Here is a 24,991-nt window from a genome sequence, read left to right as displayed (position 1 = left end):
AAGAAGCCTATGAGAATTAATAAGTTAGGCAAAGCTGCAGGATATAAGATCAATACACAAAAATCATTTGCATTGCTCTATACTAGCAATGAAAAATCATGAATTTAAACTAAAAAGCAAAACTATTTGTAATTGCATTAAAAATATTAGGTATAGGGGTACCTGGGTGGCTCAGTCAGTTAAGCGTCTGACTTCAGCTCAGGTCATGATCTCACATCGGACTCTGTGCTGACAGCTCAGAGCCTGGAGCCTGCTTCAGATTCTGTGTCTCTGTCTCTCTCTGCCCCTCCCCTACTCATGCTCTGTCTCTATCTCTCAAAAATAAATAAAACATTTAAAAAATTAAAAATATATATATATTAGGTATAAATTAGGTACAGAAGATGTGACCTTGGTTTAAGCCAAGTTTTTTTTTTTTTAAGATATGACACCAAAAGCATGATCCATAAAAGAAAAATTGCTTGCTTGGTCTTCTTCAGATGAAGACTTTCTGCTCTTTGAAACACACTATTCAGAGAAAGAAAAGACAAGCTACAGGCTTGGAGAAAGTACTTTCAAATCACATATCTGATAAAGGACTTGTATCCAGAATATATAATGAATGCTCAAAACTCAGTAACAAGGAAACAACCCAATAGAAAATGGGCAAATAATCTGAATAGACATCTCTCCAGAGGAGGTAAATTGATGACAAATAAGCACATGAAAGATGCTCAGCATCTTTAGTCATTAGAGGAAAACAAATTAAAACCACAAAGAGATATAACAGAATACTTATTAGAATGGCCAAAATTAGAAAAACTAAGTATAACAAGTGGCGACAAGGATGGAACTCTCATACTCTGCTGTTGAAATGCAAAATGATACAACCACTGTATAAAACAGGGACAGTCACTTTTTAATAGACTTACAGGAGCATCTGGGTGGCTCATTGGTTTAAGCAACTGACTTCGGCTCAGGTCATAATCTCTCGGTTTGTGAGTTTGAGCCCTGCATTGGTCTCTGTGCTGTCAGCATGAAGCCTGTTTCTGATCCTCTGACCCCCACCCTTTCTCTCTGCCTCACGCCTGCTCATTGTCTCTCAAATTAAATAAATAAACTTAAAAAAAAGTTAGAGTTACATATACCAAATGATCCATCCGTTTTACCCCTAGGAATTTACACAAGAGAAATGAAAGCATGTTCATACAAAGATTTATACTCTAACTCAGAGCAGCTTTGTTTGTAATAGCCCCAAACTGGAAACATCCAAATTTCTGCCAGTAGATGAATGGATAAAAAATTGTGCTGTATCCATATGATGGAACGCTACTCAGCAATAAAGGAACAAATGTTTGATGCATGCAGCAACATGGATGAATTGCAAAATAACTATGCTGAGTCAAAGAAGCCAGACATAAAAGAATATAAGCTGTATGATTCCATTTATATAAGATACAGAAAATGCAAACTAATATATAGTGTCAAAAAGCAAAACTGTTGTTTCAAGGGGGTGGACCACAGAGAGGTGGGAGGGAGGGACTATTCAGGGGCATAAAGAGACTTTTTGGTCGTGAAGGCTATGTTCCCTCTCTTGATCGTGATTAATGGTTTCACGGTTGTGGCTATATGCCAAACTTATCAAACCACCCACTATAAATACATGTAGTTTATTGTGTGTTAAAGTTATTAAAATAAGAATGAAGCCAAAAAGAAAGTAAAACTTTATTGGAATCCATACTAGTAGAAGACATTACTGAAAAACTATGTTATGCAAATTAGTTACAGATACTATTGTTTAAAGTGCATCAGTGGACACTTCTTACAGCAAAGAACCCTTTTGTAAAAGTAATCTTCACTGTGGAATACGTCTTTCTTGTGACTCTTAATGTGATATATTGTGTTTCCTTCATCAAGATGAATATCCAGTCTGCTGGGATAATGACACACAATTCTTTTCAAGAGATTTTCATGCCCAACAGTAGCATGACGTTCGCTCTGCTTTGTCTTAAAGTGGCAGAGGGCAATTGCAATAGCTGGCCATATCTACACTTTGGAACACATACAGTTTACCTCACTTGTTAAATTGTGTCTTGTGATCAGATATCTATTCTGCTTGGCATCTTAGCCAAATATCAACCTAGGAGCTTACATGTACTTCATCAAGAGAGCATTGCAGATACTTTAAAATTGTTCATTTTCCCTTAACACAAAGCTCAATTAATACTTGAATTGGGACTATGCATATGTGGAAGTTCCTCTGTGGCTGGCTAACAAAATCAAAACTACCAAGTTTTAGATTGCGTATGTGTTTTAAATGTTTGGGGTGTTTTATTAAGAGACTTGGCTTTGTTTTCCATAAAGTAAAAGGATCCAGTAAGTGGAAAGTATAAAAGTCAGCTGTTGAATGTGACTTTCCAGATATGTTTTGTGAGCTCATTATGCTGATCATGAATATGCTAATGGACAATTCTCCCTTTTGCCTAGCTCATGGCAGTGAGACACAGGAACCATGATGTTCTTCTCACCTTCTGTATCCGACTCAGGTAGCTATGCTGACCCAGCCTTTCTTTCTTTCAGGGTGTGAACGGCATGTCTGTGGATGAGAAGCCTGACTCCCCCATGTATGTGTATGAGTCCACAGTCCACTGCACCAACATCCTCCTGGGCCTCAATGACCAACGGAAAAAGGATATTCTCTGTGACGTGACTCTGATCGTGGAAAGGAAGGAGTTCCGGGCCCACCGGGCTGTGCTGGCCGCATGCAGTGAATATTTCTGGCAGGCGCTGGTTGGACAGACGAAAAATGACTTGGTGGTCAGCTTGCCTGAGGAGGTATAGTAGTTTGCTTTGTTTGTGTGGCTGCTCGTGGAGGCTTACTGACTTGTAGACAGTTGTCTAAGTAGGAGCTAGAAGGTGGACCCTGGCCCACATTCCTGCCCAAGGGCTTGATGTCCAAGTCACCAACACTGTTAGGTTTGTGGCGTAGCCAGTTTCTATGTGATGCATTTAAAATCTCAGAGGCGTGAATCGGAGCAGAGTGTCTTTCTTGAAGGGAACTGAATGTCACAGTCATTCATAGTTTCTAGTTCACTTACTCTTCAGGTTTTGAGTAGTATAGCCAAAGTTTGTTACAGTCCTGGATGTGCGATCTGAGTCACTGGGACTTGTGGCTATGATTTTTCTCTTTCAGATGGTTGAAGGAGCACTTGATTTCCCTTGAGAGTAAAAGAATGAAAGTATTCACAGCGCATTCCTTGCTTGGGGGAAAAGTTAAAGGAGTCAGTAATTTTCACAGTTAATATAGTAGGATTCTAAGAAGTGTAAACTTGCTTTTCTCACCATTGTTGAAAATACCCTACTCATGTTTCTTAATTACTTCAGTGAGCACAGTTATGTCTGTACTTTAGGGACACTAGTAGCTGGACTCATTCTGTTGAGAGTTGACATTCATTCAGCTGGACAGCCTAAGCTGGACGAACTCAAAAGATGGGCTTTATAATGACAGAATATTAAATTGGTCACCCTTCGAACTGTGGATACAATTCCTCTATTTCTATAGTCTTTTTTTTTATTTTTTTGTTTTGGTAGGAGTAACTTGGACATAGTCCAACTGATTCCCCCTGTTGTTTTTTTTTTTTTTTGATGTTTATTTGTTTTTGAGAGAGAGGGAGAGAGAGCACACGCACACATGTGCAAGTGGAGGAGGGGCAGAGAGAGAGAAAGAGACAGAGAATCCAAAGCAGGCTCCATGCTGTCAGTGCACAGCATGACGTGGGGCTTGAACCCACAAACAATGAGATCATGACCTGAGCCGAAGTTGGTCACTCAACCAGCTGAGCCACCCAAGGACCCCGCTGCCTCCATCATCGTACCTCCCCTTCATTTACATGGGACGAAGGGTAACACTGAGCAGCCTTACACTTTGTGTTCAGGTCCAGAATCTTTCCTTGTGCATCTACACAGTGTGTAACACTAGGGCCAGGCTGTGCACTGCACAATTTCCCAAGGTACAACTCAAATCCACAGCGTATGCGAACAGAGCTCCAGGGTTGCGCAGTGACCCACAGCAACTCATCAGCTTTTCACAGCAACTCTGAAAGAAGCCAGAGACCCTATGACCCTGATGTGAGGTGCTAATGAGTAAAACTAGCACTAAATCCCAGGGCTCACAAATCCAAATGCCTCCAGAGGCCTGGAAAATAATATAAATAAATAAAAGCAGGTTGTGTATAAGACACTAGGAAGCAGTGGAGCAAGCACCTGCTCCACAGAAAGGCATCCAAATTCAACATAAGAAACAAATATGCAAACAAGTCATGGGGGCTTGGAGGGGAGGGTGGTCACCAGATCCAGTCCCTTGTTAAACATCTGCTGTTAACCCTGCAGAGCAGGAGAGTGGCCAGCTGATAGCAAGGATTGCATAAGCGCTTAACATTTTCACATTAGTATTCTTTTTTATGTACCCACATGAAAGGCTCCAGTATCACTCTTCACACCCCTAAGAAATCTTAAGTAGAAAGATCCCAATACTAGAAGCAAAAGGACAAATTGGTAATTGGGACTGGTGTAGGGAGGGAAGTTTATGGTGCAGTGGACTGTGGACTCATAACTTATTAACCAAGTAATGGAGGAAGGCCAAGGAATGGTGTGATCCTGAGCTGGAGTTTCCTCATCCAGGTCAATTGGGTGAACACTTAACCTGTCATTAGGTGAGACGATAAACATAAAATTTCTCAGCATGGTCTCTATCCCATAGTAGGCATTCATCAAATGTAAGACTCTTTTTTCTCTAGATGGGCACCAAGAATGCCTTGCAATTTATTCCAACTCTGGACTTCCCTGCAAATATTTGGGAAACTTCCAGTTATCCAGAATGGTCTTGGGGAGAAGGTGTGGCTTATAGTTTATTTATTATCTGTATCTTTTTGAGAGCTATTTCATTTATGTTTTTTACTGATTTTCAAAAAAAGGTTACATTAAAGGGGCGCCTGGGTGGCTCAGTCAGTTGAGTGTCCGACTTCGGCTCAGGTCATGATCTCACGGTCCGTGAGTTTGAGCCCCACGTCGGGCTCTGTGCTAACAGCTCAGAGCCTGGAGCCTGCTTCAGATTCTGTGTCTCGCTCTCTCTCTGACCCTCCCCCGTTCATGCTCTGTCTCTCCCTGTCTCAAAAATAAATAAACGTTAAAAAAAATTTTTTAAAGAAAAAGGTTATATTAAAATATATTTATAAATGAAAATCATATTTTATGTAATTTAGTCTCTCTTCGTTGACAGCCCCATCTCGAGACTTCCTTGACTGTGTGCCCAAAAGCCCTGGCCTGCCCCTGGTTAGCTGTGGGATCCTGATCCAGTCACTTAACCTCTCTGAGCTCCGGTTTCTACCTATAAAAACTCCTCACACTCTGAAATCCTTGAGTTATTTATCATATTACAATAACAAGACAGTAAAATTTAAAGGAAATCAGGGTATAAATGCATATGGCATAGCTAAGTTTCTTTAGATCAAATCCCTGATAATCACTTATTTCCTTGGTATTAGGAACTCTTTAAACCAAGAGGTACATTATATAGACATCATACAAAAATCTGCTGTTTGGCCTTTTTGGTTGTTTGTATTCCAGCTAAGTGGGAATTTGCTATGTGTTGATTTTCTTTCTTCTTAGTCATGAAAATGATCACTGTTTCTACATTATCTGCATTTCCAAACCATTAAAACCTTCTGGTTGCTCATGTACCTGAAACCTTCAGATATAACTAGATTTTTTTTTCCTTCCTATGAAACATGGATTCATGTTGTCAGTAACCCAGCTTTGAGTATCTTGCTGATAGGGCAGGCAAGCCAGCCACAGTTGGCATTTTCCTTTGTGGGTCTATAATTGTTCCTAACGCCTCCTTCCAAAAGAGCCCGCTCCCTCTGCTCAGAGCACCCTCCTGTGGCCCCAAGTGCTAAGCATTGTTTTTCTTCCCTATGTGCACACTGAAATGTCCTTGCAGGTTCTATAGTCATTGTCCACTTGGTTCAGTGAATGACTTTAGAATTTGAATTAAGTAGCGAATAAGCAAACATCCCAAACATTACCTTGGAAAGTAGTTGCTTGGAACTAATTGGCATTTGGTTCATATAACATAAGAAAAAACATTTGAGGGGCACCTGGGTGGCTCAGTCAGTTAAACATCCAACTTCGTCTCAAGTCATGATCTCATGGTTCATGGGTTCGTGCCCCACATCAGGCTCTGTGCTGACAGCTCAGAGCGTGGAGCCTGCTTCAGATTCTGTGACTCTTTCTCTCTCTGCCCCTCCTGCTCATGCTCTGTCTCTTTCTGTCAAAAGTAAATAAACATTAAAAAATTTTTTTTTTGTTAGCTCCTTGGAAATTTTTAAACCTCATCATAATCCTGTCCCCAAGTTCAAATCAACTTCTGGTCTGTCCCAGCCTTGTTCACACTTGGCCCACCTTACACTTCCTGACCAGCCAGCCTCTGTGCTTCTCAGGGACCCCTCATGGCCGTGCCTGAAAGCTCTTTTTTGGACTACAAAACTTCCAGATACATACTGCTGCCCCTCCCTCTCCTCTACATGGTCAGTCTAGGTCAAAGCCAGCTCTGGTCTCTGGTTGTCCAGTTGTGCAGTTCTACCCCAAAAACGTGACTCCTGATGGGCAATGTGATTACCAGCAAATTAGAGCCACTCACAGTGCCCAGTATAGCCTCTAAAATAAAAGGGTGAGAAACAAAAATAGAGGTCTCCTTCTGGAAGTCAAGAAGTAATTGAAATGTCTTGCTCTTCTCTTTTTCTTTTCTGTTTTTTTTTCCTAAAAATGGAATGACAGATAGTCCCTAGAGTTTACATGACTTGAGTGTTGGCTCCCTTTTGAAAAACACACCCAAGAATGTGTATCAGCAAATAGTAGAACATAAGGCATTGTACTTAGTACTTTAGTTAAATAATAAAACAGATCATTTAATTTATAATTAGTAAGTGTATTTTGTGCTTACAGATGAAGAGAAAGTGGTCGATGTGCCAAGCATTGCAAGGCCATTACTCCACTGCTCATTAGTATTAAAGCTGGCTCAACAAACACCTCCTTAGCTGTAGTCCTGGAGACCATTTTGGGCTGGATGCCAACCATGCTGGATGGCATCACAGTCATGAAGTTCAGTCTTATGGCATGTCAAGTACAGAGGGCAGGGATGGGGTGTGCTTCCTGGGAAGACATGGAGCCCACTGTGGGTTTGCATATCAACCCTGCCCTTATGGGGCTGCTTGGCTCCCTCCCAGAATGCCAGAGGAAGAGCGGCTGTTAAGAGGTTATTGCCAAGGTCTATTATCAAAAAGTCAAAAGGTAACAAGTATGGGTGAGGATGTGGAGAAAAGAGAACCCTTTTGCACTGCTGGTGGAAATGTAAATTGGTGCAGCCACTGTGGAAGATAGGATGGAGGTTCCTCAAAACACTAAAAATAGAACTACAATGTGATCCAGCAATCCCACTTTTGGATATATATCTTAAAGAAATATAATCACTATCTCGAGGAGATATCTGCACTCCCATGTTCACTGCAGCATTATTCACAACAGTCAAGATGTGAAAACAACTTGTCTATTGACAGATGACTGGATAAAGAGAAGGTGGTATGCATGTGTCTTGTTCAGTCTCATAAAGGCAAGAAATCCTGCTGTTTGCCGCAACATGAGTAAACCTGGAGGACGTTATGCTAAGTGAAAGCCAGACATAGAAAGACAAATATTGCAGGATCTCACTATATGTGGCATCTAAAAAAAAAAAAAAAGTCAAAGGATAGTAACAGAGAGTAAATGGTGGTTATCAGAAGCTTGGGGAGGTGGGAGGGAAAAAGTGGAAATATTGATCAAACGGTACAGACTTTCAGTTATAAGATGAGTAAGTTCTGGAAACCTAATATATAGCATGGTGACCAGTTAATAATAATGTATTATATAATTGAAATTTGCTAAGATAATAGATCTCAATTGTTCTCACTACACACATACACACACACAAATGATAAGCATGCGAGGTGATGTTAATTAGCTTGATTATGGTGATCATTTCACAGTGTGTATGTGTGTGTGTATAAATGTCACATTATATACCTTAAGTATATATAATTTTTATTTGTAAAAAAATAAATAAATATTTTTAAAACAAGGGGAGGAAAAAAGGTTATTGCCAAAACGCCACCACTTTTCTTTGGGTTTACTACCCATGGTGTTTTTCACTCTCTAGAGAAGAGGAAAGGTTCATGCAGAGAATAGCTATTGGGTAGGGGTCAGTATGCCCTTTCAGGCAGACCATATGCTTTCCTAGGTATAAGTATATCTCAAACTTTGGTTCATTCACTTTCCATCTCTGTCTTTTGCCTTCTGTCTCTTTCACTTCTCTCTCTCTCTCTCTCTCTCTCTCTCTCTCTCTCTCTCTCTCTGTGTCTCTCTCTCTCTCAGTCTCTCTCTCTCTCCCCCCATCTCCCTCCCTCTCAACATTTTAGGGCAGATCTCATTTTTTTCAGGGCTAAACAAAAAGGAAAACTGACCCAGAAGGATTCTGAAGCAAAGGTATTTGTTGTTAAGTCTTAACCACAGGGCACAATAAAGAATGTTCTTGCAGTAGTATTGCCTAGTACAGAGAACAATAAGGAAACTATGGAATCTTCTTGCCTGAAAGTTTTTAGAGGAGATGAAAGCTGTTAATGTATCTGGGATGGCTTAGGTCCAGTCTTTTAAAGAAGCAATAAGATAGTCATGATTATCTTTGGACAGTCTTTTCAGTGTGTAATACTACAGAAAGTATTTAACACTATAGCACAGGATGTCAACAGCATTCTTAGTCTGACTGTAACTTTGGGGGAGGTAAGAATTGATGGGAAACAGTAATTGAGGTATGTGACCAGGATAAGAAGAATAAAACACTCACCCACCCCAGAGCACGGAGCCAGCCCTATAGCCTCACCCCATTCACTACCTAGACAAACCTCTGAAGCAGAGTAATAGGAAGAGTTTTAGATTTAAGCAACATCAGCCCTGAGGATCTGGAAAAACCACAGTCTGAACCTTTTCACTAACTTCATGTAAGGTCTTTACCAAACCAGTCAGCCTCTTTGGACTTCTGTTTCCACACTCATCTTTTCATTCATTGAACAAATATTTATCAGGGCCCTATTATTTACCAGGAAGCACTGTTCTAGCTATTGGGTAAACTTAGTGAACAAAACTGAGTTTATATTCCAGTGAGGGAGAAGGAAAAGAGACGGAAAATAAATAAATATAATATGTACTTGGGTAGATACTATTAAGGAAAATAAAACAGAAGGATGTTAAAGAGTGTCAGAGCACTGCAATTTTAAATATAGTGGCCAACAATGACATTGCAATAGCATTGCATTATGACAAGTGGTAGCCACACTTGTGGTGAACGTAGTATAGTGTATGAACTTGTTGAATCATCATGTTGTACACCTGAAACTAATGTAACATTGTGTGTCAACTATACTCAATAAGTAGATAGATAAATAGGTAGGTGGGTAAGTAGATAGATAGATAGATAGATAGATAGATAGATAGATAAAGATGGTCAAAAAAGGAATTTTTTAGAGGGGATGACTTTGAGTAAAGACTTGAAGGAGGTGAGAGAGCCAGCCATGCTGACATCTGGGTGATCTAGACAGAAGGAATAGCAAGGGAAGGGCCCAGAGGCTGGAATGGGCTTGGCATGATTTACACAAAGTAACAGAATAAGCAAGTGGTAGAGTGGAAGGAGGCCTGTCCAGTAACAGTGCCAGGCTGTGCACCTCTTAGATACATCACCTTTTCTTGGAATGAGTTGGGAGGCCATTGGAGGGTTTCACAGGAGATCATCCTGACTGCTGTATGAATATAGATTAAAAGAGAGGGCAAAGGCAAAAGCAAGATGCTAAGGCAACAACCCAGGCACAACACATTGGCTTAAATCAGAGTGATACTAGTAGTGATGATCCATGTCAGATCCTGGTGATATTTTTAAGGAAGAGATAATGGGATTCCCTTAGAGAATGGATATAGGATGGAAAGAAAAGAAAGGAGTTAAAGATAACTCCAAGGTTTGGGGTTTGAACTGTTGAAAGAATGGAGTTGCCATTAACTGGAATTGGTGAAGACTGGAAGGAGTAGGTTTCAAGTGGTAGGAATGGGAATAGGAGTTCTGTTCCATACACATTAAGTTTGAGATGTGTGTTAACATCAAAGTAGAGATGTCTAGTATACGGTGGGATATCATGGTTGGAATTCATGGGACAACTCCAGCCTAGAGATAGAAGTTTTAATACGAGATTATTGGTGATATTGAAAGCCACAAGACAAAATACAATCACCAAGGGAACCAGTGTAGATAGGGAAGGAAAAACAAAGAGGTACCAGGATTGAGCCTTGGGGCTTTCTAGAATCGAGAAGTCAGAGAGAGAAAGAGGAGTCAGCATAGTAGACCAGAAGGAATAAGCATTAAGATAGAAGGAAAAGCAGACATATATAGTATGCTGGAAGCCAGATAAAGAAAGCATTTCAAGGAGGAGAGAGTAATCAACTTTGTCAAATGATGCCAATAGTCAGCTAAGATGAAGGCTGAAAATTGACCACCTAGCAGTCTGGAAGCCATTTATGATTTCATTGAGCATTTTGAGGGAACAGAGGGAGCAAAATCCAATGTGATTATGTTCTGAAGAGAATTGGAAGAGAGGAATTTGAAAAAGCTAGTGCAGGCTACATTTTTTAGGCCTTTCTAGTTATAGGGAGCAGAAAAATGGGCCAGCAGCTGGAGGTAAATGGTGTCGAAGGCTTTATTTGGGGTGTGTGTGTGTGTGTGTGTGTGTGTGTGTGTTTTAAGTAGGAAGGAATCCCAGCATGTTTGCACTCTGTGGTAAAGATGATCAGTCAATTTTCCTTTCTTTCCCGGATGCATAGGAAGACCAGATTTATAATCAGGAGTGCTATGTAACTAGATGCAGCGAAAGAAATATGAGTAGAAGTCATGGGTCCCTTCTGGTCTGAGACAGTTAAAAGTAGGTATGAGTTCTTCATGTTCTTTCCCATCCATTTAACTGGTGTCAAAGAACTCTAAGAACGCCAAGATGTTGGAACTGCAGCCCAGATCCCTGAGTCACTGTTGGAGAAGATCCATCTGACTCAAATCAGACTCTGACGTGAATGAGAAATAAACCCTATGTTAAGTCATTAAGATTTGGTGTTTGTTTCCTCAGCAGAGCCTAGCCCATCCTAATTAATATTTGGGCTGATGGGAATGTTGCAAAAGAGAGAAAACTTAATAATAAAGGCCAATTGCTAAACAGATGCCCTTAAGTACTTTAAAGAGGATGGGAGCTACCGACCAAGTGGGCAGACTCAACTTAGCAAGGCACATCCTTACCTGAAAATGATGGAGTTGAACTGAATGATCTCTGAAGTCTGACAGAATACATCCTACTAGTCAGAAAGAGAGGAGAGATGTTTGGATTGAAAGGTAGAGAAAGGCCGTGGGAGTCACACCAGTCAGGAAAAGGAAGAACCGTAGAATTTCACCAAGAGGAACGAGCTCACTTCTCATACTCACCTTCATGAATTCTCGGACTTTTCAGAAATGGTATTACAACAGTTCACAGAAGATGACAGTTAAGAGCTGTAGAACCACAGGGCTGTTTGATAGCCTGGAACACAAGCAAATCACAGAAGATTCAGATTATTGCTCTCCGTTTCAGAAGGTTTTGGGATTTTGAAAAAAACAGTTGCGTTTCATGACCTCAATTTCAACATGAGTTTGTAGGGAGTAATGATACTGGTTACCAGCTTGACTTGTGGGGCTGCTGTTCAGATTAATGAAATGTGGTATGTTACACTTCTTGGAAGGATGGTGCTATATAAACAGGAGGTGTTGTTATTCCCATAAAAGGAAAGCAGAGTCTTCTCTGATGAAATGGCTCTTACCTCAGAATCCTCATTAAAAGCTGTGGTGCAATTTTCCAAGTTGCGTTAGTGAGACTTGGCAGCAGATGAAAAAAAAAGCAAATAAATAATAAGTCAAAATATTCCAGGTAACTACTTGCTGGCAAGTAAGAAGTTTTCAAGTCCCAGAATCATGCTGATAATTTTGAAATGCCTGAAGGCAGAACTTATTTATAGTAACGTAAAGGTGACTTCCAGCCCTGAAATCTGGGCCTCAGTCTCAAATGGGGGTGTAATAAAGCAAAGCCATGAAAAGAAGAGCTAATACTATTGTGATTCCATCTCCAAAGGCTGCTCAATGGTGCTGATACAGAGGGAGGGAAATCTGGTGTGAAAATAGCCACAGCAATAGCTAATTTTAAAACTGAAATGCATAAGCTGTTTCCAAACCTCTTACATTTTTTAAATCCTGAGGCCAGTAAGTCCTATTTAAAGAAACTTAGCAGAATCGTGCTCCTATTTTGGCATAGTAGAAGGAGTTGAGTTGACAAAAACTAAGACATATTTAAAAATTATTTTTAAGTGACCTGATTTCAAAGCCAGTTTAAGGATTCTTTTCACTCTACCTATTTATTGCTATATGAGATGACCGCAGTAGTTAACATTTTTTAATGGATTCAAACAAAGCCTCTGACAGTAAAGTTGTTTGCATTACATTTTATAAAATTGTTACCCGCATACCTATTCGTTTTAAAACTCTTCTGTATATATGAATTAAATGTCCCTTACGATTCTTTCTTTCCCCTATTATGGAGTCTCTTAGCTATTTCAATTAAAATTAATAATAGCTTTAAAGACAAAGTTCAGAGCTGTAAAGTTCCTCACTTGATCAGTAATCATAACTATTATTTTGTCATATTTAATCATAGAACCTGAGCCTTTAACAGGGTTCTTAATTAAACTTTTAATTCATGATAAGAAGTTAAATAGCACTTGGGAGAGTTTTTAAAAATTATTTCCACTTCCCATCCAGATTACCAAAAAAAAAAAAAAAAAAAAAAAAAAAACCAGTGTGCTAGAGAAACATAATGGCAGTCAGCCAAGGGTATTGTAGGTCATGCCAACATGAGCTGGCAGCAGGCCATTGTCCAATTAGCATGGCTTCATCGTTGCAGAGTAAATCACTCTTGAGGAGATGGTTGAGTCACTCATGATGTAGTGGTACTTCACTTGAGCCAGTTCTTCTTAGAATAGGTTTCTTGTTCACTGTTATTACCTGCCCTGCTTTGCCAATAAAAGCACAGGACCATTTAGGCTGAAAGCCGAACGGAAGAGAAACATCGATTATGTATCTTGTTTCTCTTTGCTTCCTGAAAACTGAGATTGCAATTAAAACAGTGAAATCATGGTGTGTTTTTTAAATGAGTTACAAGAAAATATAGTTTCTATACCAAAATACTCAGAGTTGGGATCCAAGAGTCAGTTTTTATTCTGTCTTTTCTTTGGCAGCTTTAACACTTGGCACAAATTGGAGGATATCAGTAAAGTTACCTAATAATCTTAATGGATTCACATTCCATTCAAAAACTTGGAATGTCACCAAACTGCTTCAGGTTGCAGCTCTATTGTTGGGGTGTCCGTGACATTTCTGTTGGGTGTGCAGTTGTACAAGCAGACGCTTTTGAAAGACACCCTTCTTAGGGTGAGAACACCTGGATTCTTGGTTGGACACGCTGTAAACCAGGACATTGATTCAGGAATTTCTTAATAAAATGGATCAGATCCAGGCATTGGAGTGGTGTGTGGATGTCAATAGAAAAAAGCTGCCCTTAGAAGCACAAAGAAAGTGAAATAAAATTGTTGGCAGTAATCAGTTAATACCTTATGTTTACATTCTTGTTTGTTTTGGTTTTTAACCAAATCACAGGCTAGATGGAGGGTTGGGTTGTTTTTGCTTTCAAGAGTGGAGCAGCTAAATAACGGCACTTTTGGTTTCCTGATATTTCAGAAGTGTTCTTTTTCCTATTAACTTGGTGCATATAGTAAAATTTATCACTTTGACATAGACTCCTAAAATATGTTGACAGTCTCTCTAACCGACATTGGCACCAACTCCAAGCTAGCTGATGATTCAGTGAGCTTTACTGTCTGAGATGGACTTCTGTGTGCAGCCTGGCAAAGACTGTGTGTGAAAAAGTTAATGCATTCAGCACCCTGGGTGGGACGGAGCCAGGCCTCCAACGTGAGCACATTTTTTGACTGACTGGCAGCAAAAAGAAATACCGGCAGCTGTTCTCAAGCAAGCCAAAAAGTTGGCCCAGGGGTTAAAAAAAAAAAAAAATGCTGGGATTTAGCCAACAAAAGATTCCTGTGTTTAGAAGAAAATCAAAGGAAGGATACAGAAGGTCACAATTACAGTTGAAGTAACAACTATTTCATTTCATCTTCTGCTTTCTAAAGGAGAGTATTAAACATTATTGCTACTCATTTTTTCTGATTCATTATTTCTGAGTCTTCATTCTTGTTCTATAGATTTCTCTTTTAATTCTTTATTTGCAAAAGCAGATGACAAGTTAGTCTTCCTAAAGACAGTGTAGAGGTGATACCATTCACGGAGGTGGCACCAGCAGCCAGAACGGAGTAGGGCAGAGCGGGTTTCTGGGAGCAGCGGCCACACACATGTTCGCTGGGCCATGTTAAGTGACATGGATTGCAGTGGAATTACGTGTGCAAAGTCACTTCAGAGATCTGTCCAGAGAGGCCTCTGACACCCCCCAACGTATCTATTACTTTTGTCTTACTAGTTACAAAAAGAGAAGGCTAGGGAGAACAGACAAGTTACTAAAAGACAGGATGCTTAAGGGTCTTGCCTGGTGCCCAGTAAGTAGCACAAGGGCCGTTTTCATGCCTGCACAGCCCTTCTTCCTTCCCAGTAGACACTGTAGACTGTGTGAGAATTTTCTTTCTCCCTAAAGAAGCTGTAGTAGCCCAGGAATTGAACTGTGACCTACGACAGGAAGGCAGGAAGATCAGGAATGTAGAACACCAGGATTTAGGGTAAGAGCTTCAGAGTTTGGGGAAACCGGTAGGGTACTAAAAGATGCTTGAAGCACACATTTTGTAGCTCTGCAGATTTTGGGGGTGAGTTAAATCCATCAGATTTACAAGATGCTCATAGAGAGAACTGCGATGACCTTTCAAAGTTCTGTTTAACAAAGGATCTTCGTGCCACCTAAAGGCTGTTACAGTAAATGTTGACCAGATGTTCTCACTCACAGAACAGAAGAAATAGTATCCCTGCTACATGTGAGGGATTTCAGCTATATTAAAGGACAGCGTAAGATGCGAGACACTGGAATAAGGTACAAAGAAATACAGAATTACCTTCAGAGGAGTTGGGGTGTGTTTGTGTGGTGTGTTTAAAGCAGATATTCAAAACGACAGGGTGGCTTAAGTAAAACGGTTCATAGAAGCAGAGAAGGGAACACATGACCCTTTCATAGGCCGCTTCTTTGGGGGCTTAAGTTAAAAATATTAAGCAAGATCATTTCCTTCAAAGAGCTTTAAGATGAAGAATCAAGATAAAACCATAGAAATCAGGGGCGCCTGGGTGGCTCAGTCAGTTAAGCATCTGACTCTTGATTTCGGCTCAGGTCATGATCTCATGGTTGTGAGATTGAGCCCCATGTCAGGCACTGTGCCGGGCATGGAGCCTGCTTAAGATTCTCTCTCTCTCCCTCTGCCTCTCCACTACTTATGCACACACACTCTCTCTCTCAAAAAATTTTTTTATTTTATTTTTTTTTTAATTTACATCCAAATTAGTTAGCATATAGTGCAACAATGATTTCAGGGGTAGATTCCTTAATGCCTCTTACCCGTTTAGCCCATCCCCCTTCCCACAACCCCTCCAGTAACCCTCTGTTTGTTCTCCATATTTAAGAGTCTCTTATGTTTTGTCCCCCTCCCTGTTTTTGTATTATTTTTGCTTCCCTTCTCTTATGTTCATCTGTTTTGTATCTTAAAGTCCTCATATGAGTGAAGTCATACGATAATTTGTCTTTCTCTAATTTCGCTTAGCATAATACCCTCTAGTCCCATCCATGTAGTTGCAAATGGAAAAATTTTTTTTAATTAAAAAAATTTTTAGGGGCACCTGGGTGGCTCACTCGGTTGAGCATCTAACTTCAGCTCAGGTCATGATCTCACTGTCTGGTCCATGAGTTCAAGTCCCACGTCGGGCTCTGTGCTGATGGCTCAGAGCCTGGAGCCTGCTTCAGATTCTGTGTCTCCCTCTCTCTCTGCCCCTCTACCACTCACACTCTGTCTCTCAAAAATAAATAAACATTAGATAGATAGATAGATAGATAGATAGATAGATAGATAGATAGTAAAAGTGTCAGTGCTGTCCCCCAGGCTTTCTGGTCCCTTCTGTCCAGCTCAGGGATCTGCATTCTCCTAAGAAACTAAAGTCCTTAACTTGGGCTGAACAAACTTGTACTCATGGTCTCAATGGTTAAATGAAAATCAACCAAAATCAATAAATAAAAAGAGTTGATTTCTTCTCATTCTTTCTTATTAAAAGTTTAAGACCTTTTTTCATATTTAAATTTACCTTGATCATTGCAACCTACCGATGCCCTCGCCTTCCTGTCTGTGTTTTAGAGTGACATCTCTGGAAATTACTAGTGTTATCTTAAATGGAAATAGCTCAGATGTTTTCCAAGTCTCTAACCCTAGCATCCCCAGAAAGAGAAGGAAAGTCTCACCATGTAGTTAAATCTTGAGCAGCTCTGAAAGAAGGAGAGGATGTGGGGAGTGTCTCCTCTCCTTTCCTGTCAGCTGGTGTACAAGTACTGAAACTGAAGAAAAGGAGAGTCTTTTCATAGGCATTTTCCAACATGTATAAATATCTATAAAGGTATCCTTTGGGAGATCACTCGATAACCTTAGTATTTACATCAGGCTCTGGTTGTATACAGATTATGTCCAGGTAGTTGCTTCTTCCAGGATATGTCAAAATGTTTGGAGATAAGGACATGTCTTTATATTAATCAGACGGATGATGACGTTTTGCAAAACCAGTCAGTAAAAGGCTTCTTTCATCTTCAACTGGGCTTTATTAAAATTAAGAACACATCACGAAGTCACCGCCTGACCCTGAGAAGGCTAGGCCCCTGGGTGCCCCTAGAACCTCCACTGTTTTCATTCCTCTCCACATTTCCCTTGTGTCAGGGGGGCTGCTCACGGGGGCCCAGCAGCAATTAGATAGTTCCCTTCCCCACGTCAAGCCCAAAATCTGGAAGAAGACAACTGATACGTGTATGATTGAAACTTCAGAAGAGTGAGTCAGAATAGAAAGTGATGCTCTAATGGATCTGCACCTGGAAGGCTCACACTGGTGTTTAAAACAACTTTTACCTAACAGGCAAACTGATACCTACTCTGTGGCCAACAGAATGCTGGTCCTTCCCTACTTCCTCCTCAGAGACCTCCAGAAATGTCTCTTTTTTAAAGTTTTTTTTTTAAGTGATTTTTTTCTTAAATCAGTCTTTAGTTTGTTTACATGGGAGGTCTATAGTAATTAACTCTTCTTTTTTTGAATATTTATTTATTTGAGAGAGAGAGAGAGAGAGCGAGCACAAGTGGGGGAGGTGCAGTGAAAGAGTGGGAGACACAGAATCCGAAGCAAGCTCCAGGCTCTGAGCTGTCAGCACAGAGACCAACGCAGGGCTTGAACACATGAACCTGAGATCATGACCTGAGCCAAAATCAGACACTTAACCGACTGAGCCACCCAGGTGCCCCAGTATTTGACTCTTCTAATACCCATGTATTAGCTCAGGCTGCCATAACAAAATACCACAGACTGGGTGGCTTAAACAGAAGTTTATTTTCTCACAGTTCTGGAGGCTGGAGGCTCGTAGGAGGCCACCTTCTCACTGTATCCTCATGTGGCCTTTCCTCTGTGCGCAGAGAGAAAGCACTGGTGTCCCTTCTTATAAGGACACCATTTTTATGAGATCAAGTCCTCACCTTATGACATCATTTAACCTTAATTATCTCCTTAAAGACCCCATCTCCAAATACAGTCACATTAGGGATTAGGCCTTCAAACTGTGGATTTGGTGGGGGGTGTAATTCAGTCCTTAACAATCCACTAAAAAATGATGGATTTGTACAAATACGAAACAACACACACACAAGATTATCCACAGATGTACAACCACATAACCACGTACTAGGCAGTCATAAGAAAGAAAAAAAGAAGACCTCCATGAACTGATAAGGAGTAATTTCCAGAATATATTTTAGCAACAAAAATAAGATGCAAAAGAGCACATACAGTACATATAGTATTATTCCTTTTGTATAAGAAAAAAATGGAAAATAAGAATATGTATTTATAATGTACAGAAGTGTATGTATAACTCAGAAGTATATACACACATACACACTTGCATATTTTGTGAAAAGAAGAAGAAAAGAAAAATAAGGAATTATGAAAAAGGTAACCTATAGAAAGGGGGTGAAAACAGAGTAAAAGTTTTGGGATGGAAATGACTCTCTGAGTGTGTATTTTTATTTGATATTGACTTTTGAACCATTTAAATGTTTTACATAGTTGGGGTACCTGGGTGACTCAGTTGGTTAAACATCCAACTTGAGCTCAGGTCATGATCTCTCCATTTGTGGGTTTGAGCTCCACGTCAGGCTCTGTGCTGACAGCTCAGAACCTGGAGCCTACGTTTGGATTCTGTGTCTCCCTCTCTCTCTCTCTGCCCCTCCCCCACTCGTGCTCTCTCTCTCTCTCTCTCTCTCTCTCTCTCTCAAAAATAAATAAACATTAAAAAATCCCCCCAAAAATAAATGTTTTACATAGTCAAAAATTTTAAATTTAGACAAAAAATGAAAAGCTGCAAACCTAAAACTTTTAAAGAAATAGAAAAAATGAACTCACTGTATATTAAATTGGTTAGTTAACCACATAGACTAAAAGAATAAGTTATATTAAGTTTTACATCTGGTCCTATGACTAGACATTCTCTGTGGGACATTCTTAAAGACAGTTGGACTGAACTTTTTAAAAACACCACTGTCACAATAGACAAAAATGATGAGGGACTGTCCCAGATGAATGCAATATGTGACCTTTGGCTCCCAAATTGGAAAAAAAATATCTGTAAAGGACATCCTTGGGGCAATTTAGAGACCCTGAATATAGACAGACTGCAATATTAGTTTATAATGTTGTATCAACGTTACTTTTCTTGGGGAGGAAAATGGTATTTTTGTTATGTAGAATATTCTTATTCTCAAGAAATATATGCTGAACTATCTAGAGGTGAAATGTCATGATTTATTTTCAAATGGTTCTAGAAAGAGATGTGTGTGTGTATACATTGATAGATAGTACAGAGAAGAGAGCACACAAATCTAGCAAAATTAAACAGTTGGTGGATTCATGCTAATGGTATATGAATGTACATTTCTTTCATTTTTTTCTGTAGATTGAATTTTTCAAATTAAAAAATTCGGGGCAAACAAACAATGGATTTGAATTGATTTTGTCATGAAAGTGCTCCCTTCATTTAGGAAGCATTCACTGAGCACCTGCTCTGTGCCACGCCCTGTTCTTAGTGCTGGGGATATAGCAAAGGATAGGACAGAGTAAGTTGGAGCTCTCGTGGACCTACGTTTTAGCAGGGAAGACAAATAAGAAAACAAGATAACTTTAGAATGTAGTAAGTGCTAGAAGCAAAACAAAGAGGGTGATATGATAGCCATCAAGGGAAAGGTGGCATTAGGTAATGATGGCCAGGGAAGACTTCCCCAAGAAGGGGGCCTTTGAGCTGAGACCTTAATAGCCAGAAGGAGCCATCCATTTGTTCAGCAGATTTGCATTGAGCATTGTGTATACAGGAGAAACCCCTCTGCCGTCATAAAGTTTATGTTCCCTTTAGGGTTTACATACAGTAAACAAGAATATGTAAGTTGGTGATCAGTGTTCAGGGTAAAATAAAGCAAGGAGGGGATAGTTAATGAGGACAGGAGTTGAAATTTTAGATATAGTTGTTCAGAAAGGCCTCGTCAAGCAAGCACCACACAGAGACCAGGGCGAGAGCTGGGGTTGGGAAGAGACAGATCACGTAGCATCTGATGGGACACTTAAGTGACTGGCTTTGATTCAGTGAATTGGGAATGTTTTGGAGGATTTTGGCTCGAACAGTGATGTAGTCCGGCTTATCTTTCTAAAGGATGGCTCCAGGTGCTGGGTTTGAGAATAGGCCTGCCAACGGAGGAGGGCAGAGGAAGGGATACTTGTTAAGCATCTCCTGAAATAATCCAAGCAAGAGGTGCTCTATCCAAGAACGTAGCAGGGAGGGAATGCAAAAGTTTGGATTCTGACTCCATTTTAAAGGCAAAGCTGCCAGAATTTCCCACTAACTGATTGGAAGTGGGATATGAGAGAAAGAAAAGGATCCAAGATGACTGAGGTTTTTGGCCGCAAGAACCAGGATAGGAGTTGCCTGGAACTGAGGTGCGAAGCAAAGTCTGTCCAAGGAGCAGGTTTAGGAGAGGAAACAAGGCTTTGGGTGGGTGGATGGCAAGATCAGGGGACGATCGGCAGTCAGGTGGAGGAAAAAGGCAAAAACTTAAAGATCTGCTGAGAATTTCACAGCACGCCTGTGCAAGGATAATTACGATTGCCTTGTGTAAATCTTTGCAGAAAATTTCTTTTTGTTTACAAATACACCTAACTGGCAAGTTGAGCTGTCAGTTCAGACAAAAGGGTTAACTCCCAGTTCATTCTGTCTTCTGACTCTAAGAGTCTAGCTCCCATGTGAAGCTGCTGTAGGAGGCCTCCCCAGTGCTGGGCGCTGGATGGCCGTTTTGGTGGGAAAAGGAGGAATTTGTGCTGAAGATGTGGCCCTAGTCACAGTGACATGTGAGGCAACAGTGTGGGAGCCGCCCTGCAAGGTTCAGCCGGAGTGTAACAGTGGTTCCCAGACATTTTTTGCCAATGACCCCTTCAACATGTGACCAGATTTCACAGACTGCCTTTCAGTTTGAACCCAAATTTCCCTTCCTTCTCTGCCCTACGCCTGTGTCCGTGAGGGACGCACATTCTAAGCATATTTCGTTCCTCAAGAGCAGGCTCTGGCAGCTTTGAAACTATTCATTCACATTCCATTGCCTCTTCTGCTCTCCCGCCAAGATTCCAACAGAGGCTGCTCTTAAAATAAGGAGGCCTTATTTATTCAGATTCTTCCTCCTCCGGGAAGATGCTGAGGGCTTTTTATGAGACTTCTTCAAAACTTGCTGAAGTTCTGTGGACTTCAGAAAGTATACTGAAAACGGGGACTCCAATAACTTGGGCCCTCAGTAGACACTCGTTGGGAGAGAGGATAGGCCTTTGCGCCCACCCTGCCTGGACCCTCTCTCCACAGCCAGAGTACACACCGCCAGCTGTGGACCAGCCCCAGAGAACAGTCCAGGACACTGACCTTTCTGGCCAACACCAGAAACAGAGGGGAGGTGTATTTGCCCTTTCCCTCTCATTCTTCATGCCTTTTCTTCCCACCTCCCTAGGTTTCTTGCAAAAGCCATATTAGTGGAATAAGCCAGTCACAAAAAGACACACACTGTATGAGTCCATGTATATGACGTATCTAAAATAGTCAAGTTCAAAGAATAGAATGGTGGTTACCAGGGCCTGGGAAAGAGAGGGGAAAGAGGAATCGTTTAATGGTTATGGAGTTTCAGATATCAAGATTAAAAAGTCCTAGAGGTCTGTTTCACAACGATATGAATATACTTACCACTGCTGAACTATACACTTGAAAATGATCACTATGGTAAATTTTATGGTACGTGTTTTTTTACCACAATTTAAAAAAATTTTTTTTAATTTGAGAGAGAGAGAGAGAGAGAGAGAGTGTGTGTGTGTGTGCAAGCAAGGGAGGGGCAGAGAGAGAGATTGAGAGGGAAGGAGAGAATCTCAAGCAGGTTCCATGCTCAGCCCAGAGCCTGACGCAGGGTTCAATCCCGCAACCCTGGGATCATGACCTGAGCTGAAATGGAGAGTTGGACACCAACTCAACCAACTCTGCCACCCAGGGACCCCTACCACAATTTTTAAAAGCCACATTAACAGCATTACTTCCACGGAGGGAAAAATATATAAGTTCTAAAACTCGAATGCCTTAGGACATAGCAAACAAGCAGAGTCCATGGAGTAAAGGCTTTTATGTTATAACCATAGATGTTTCTATTACCCACCTCCCTATGATTCTGCAAGATGCACACACATATCGTGTGTATGTCTGTGTGTCTATGTGTAAGCACTCCAGCATTTTGTAGACATTTATTAGTTACTTCGAGGGGTTCATCCACACGATGGACCTAATACTATTATGCATTTTAAAGAAAGACCAAGGAGGGGCGCCTGGGTGGCTCAGTTGGTTAAGCGTCTGACTTCGGCTCAGGTCATGATCTCACAGTCCGTGAGTTCGAGCCCCGCGTCGGGCTCTGTGCTGACAGCTCAGAGCCTGGAGCCTGTTTCAGATTCTGTGTCTCCCTCTCTCTCTGACCCTCCCCGTTCATGCTCTGTCTCTCTCTGTCTCAAAAATAAAAAAATAAAACACTTAAAAAAAAAAAAAAAGAAGACCAAGGAGTAGGATGAAATACTTAGGCTCATGTAATGGATTACCGGAAAATCCAGGATGCCTATGTCTGCCTCAGGCCTGGTCCTGGAATCTCTCTTTATCTCAGGCAACCCTCCCACTCTGGCCAGGATTAAAGAGCATGGATTTCATGAAGCAGTAGGTAGCAAGATGAGTAGAGAGAGTGGCCTCTTGAAAACAACAGTTAGGGTTCTAATCCCAGCTCCTACACCAACCAGTTTAGCCCCATGCAAGTCCCTAAACCTCTGAGCCTGGCTCCTGGGGATAATATAACTGCTCTGCAGGGTGGGAGTGAGTACCTTGCACATGGCACATGGGTCTCCCATTTGTGGTCATCCTTACCATTCATGACAGGAAAAAGATTTCAGAATCACCCTTGAGTTACCCAGCATCCCACTGGGTAGTCCTCTGCTAGGCTTAATGTCAAGCAGCAGTCCAGGACAGCTCTACTTGGCACAGATTTCTATTCCAGCTCCTACTGTTACTTCAAATACAATTGTCTCTTGGTCCAAAACTCACTGAAATTCAGCCTCTTTTATGGTTCATACACACTTGGGCCCCTTTTCTAACCACTTATTGAATTGTATAATTCCCTGGGTCTTATAGAGTCTGGCCCCCATGGGTTCCTCAGTCTGTGTCAGAAGGTTATTTTTGGATCTTACGATTCACTTCAATCCTTTTGGGGGAAAAATGTATGATATTATTTGAAAATGTAACTTGCTTTGAGTTAAAGATTTCTGAAAGAGCATGATCATCTTAGCATCCAAGGCTTTCTTCCTGATCTATCTTAATAGAACTTAGAGGGGCAGCCTCTGTATCAGCATGGCCATCTGTGATCAAAGGCCAGTGTCAAGAGAAGGTCCCTCCACTGCCAACTCCACAACAGGAAGCCCTAGTTCAATTGTTCGCCTCAACTTTGTGTCTAAAGTTTGAGTTAGAATCATTAATTAGATAGCAAGGTCACAGACCTGGGAGAACTACCCAAAAAATTCCAACCCAGATTAGAGCCCTAAGCATTGGCACAGGAAACAGACAGGTAAGCAGGCGCTAGAATGGGTGATCTCCAGGAACCTGGTTGGTCTCATCATTGCATGAGCATCTCTTTTGTCTTTGCCTCAGGTTGCTGGTAAAGAGCTATGTTCTCTTGTAAGTTCTGACCATTCTTGATAAATTAGAGATATCTACCATGAGTTTCAACCATAAGTGAATCACAGTACTTATTGCCATGTTGTAGAATATGTCCTTCACCGTCATCTCACTTCTTTCATTGCCTGGTGTCCTCCATCTCTTCTACTTGGGGTCATATCTTCTGGTTTCTTTCCCCTAATTAGCAAAGATTTCAGGATTACCTGGTTCGGTACTAAAACCTGTCCCAGAGATTATGAGAGAAGAAAGGCTTCGGGCTATTTTCTCCTGCCATTTTAGGGTGTATAGAATGGCAGGGTGTGTACAACTTTTATGGTATTATTAAATGGCTGTTATTATGTCAAACCCAGGAAAATACAAGATGGGGCATGCTGCTATTCATTCCAACAAAATTGTAGGTCCATGTGACTGATTACACTTGCTCCTCTGACAGGTCTAAATAGAAAGAGCTTACTTATTCAGCAAGGGAAAATCATACCTGGAAATAATGCCTGAAACTCAGACTGCTAAGTCTGCATTTGTTTAATTTCAAGGTTCTGCAACTATACACTTGAATTTTTGTTGAATAGGTATGATGGCTTCTGAAAACTTACATACTTAGGAAATCACTGACTTCTTTATTTTTTTTAATAGTGCCTTCCATTATATTCTGTCAAGACTCCCTGTGTTCTCTGCAAATTGTTCATGATCTCAGCAGACTGGTTGGACTAGGCCAGCATTCCAAACTAAAGTAGATTGAAGGATATGCATTCATTGACTTATAGGAGACTTGGGGAAGTTCAAAAAAGCTTTGTCTGCTTTGCCAACTCACAAGTCCATATATTTTGGCCGTGGTATCCAGAGTAAATGAATTTACTATCAACCTTGTCTTTCTTCCTTGTCAATTTTCTTAATGTTTATTTATTTATTTTGAGAGAGAGAGAGAGAGAGCTCAAGACCGTGAGCAGAGGAGGGGCAGAGAGAGAGGGAGAGGAGAGAATCCCAAGCAGGCTACGCACTGACAGCACAGAGTCTGACATGGGCTCAGTCTCACAAACCGTGAGATCATGACCTGAGCCAAAATCAAAAGTCAGACGCTTAACCAACTGAGCCACCCAAGCACCCTTCTTTGTCAATTTTTGTATGAAGTATTTAAGGAATACTAAGAACCATAACTCCTCTTGATTATCATGGGGGGGGAGAGGGGAGCAGGGAATGAGGACTGCCAAGGATTAAAGGTTAAAAAATAAGCCATGTTAAAAGTCATCTAACCC

General features: G+C 40.9%; 1 protein-coding gene across 7 annotated transcripts in view; it reads left to right on the top strand.

The window, feature by feature from the left end:
* The window catches only part of BACH2 (BTB domain and CNC homolog 2), a 357,596-nt gene that overhangs the window by 275,136 nt on the left and 57,469 nt on the right, over positions 1-24,991 (top strand). For all 7 annotated transcript variants that reach the window (XM_045057851.1, XM_019830960.3, XM_045057853.1 and 4 more), the window contains one exon: positions 2,560-2,814. In XM_045057851.1, coding sequence (XP_044913786.1) covers positions 2,560-2,814 — 255 coding nt within the window. The remainder of the gene's footprint in view (positions 1-2,559; positions 2,815-24,991) is intronic.

This window comes from Felis catus, chromosome B2 (assembly GCF_018350175.1).
Source record: "Felis catus isolate Fca126 chromosome B2, F.catus_Fca126_mat1.0, whole genome shotgun sequence".
In the NCBI taxonomy this organism is placed as follows: domain Eukaryota; kingdom Metazoa; phylum Chordata; class Mammalia; order Carnivora; family Felidae; genus Felis; species Felis catus.
Note: the sequence above shows the minus strand (reverse complement) of the source record. Positions and strands in the feature narration are given on the sequence as shown.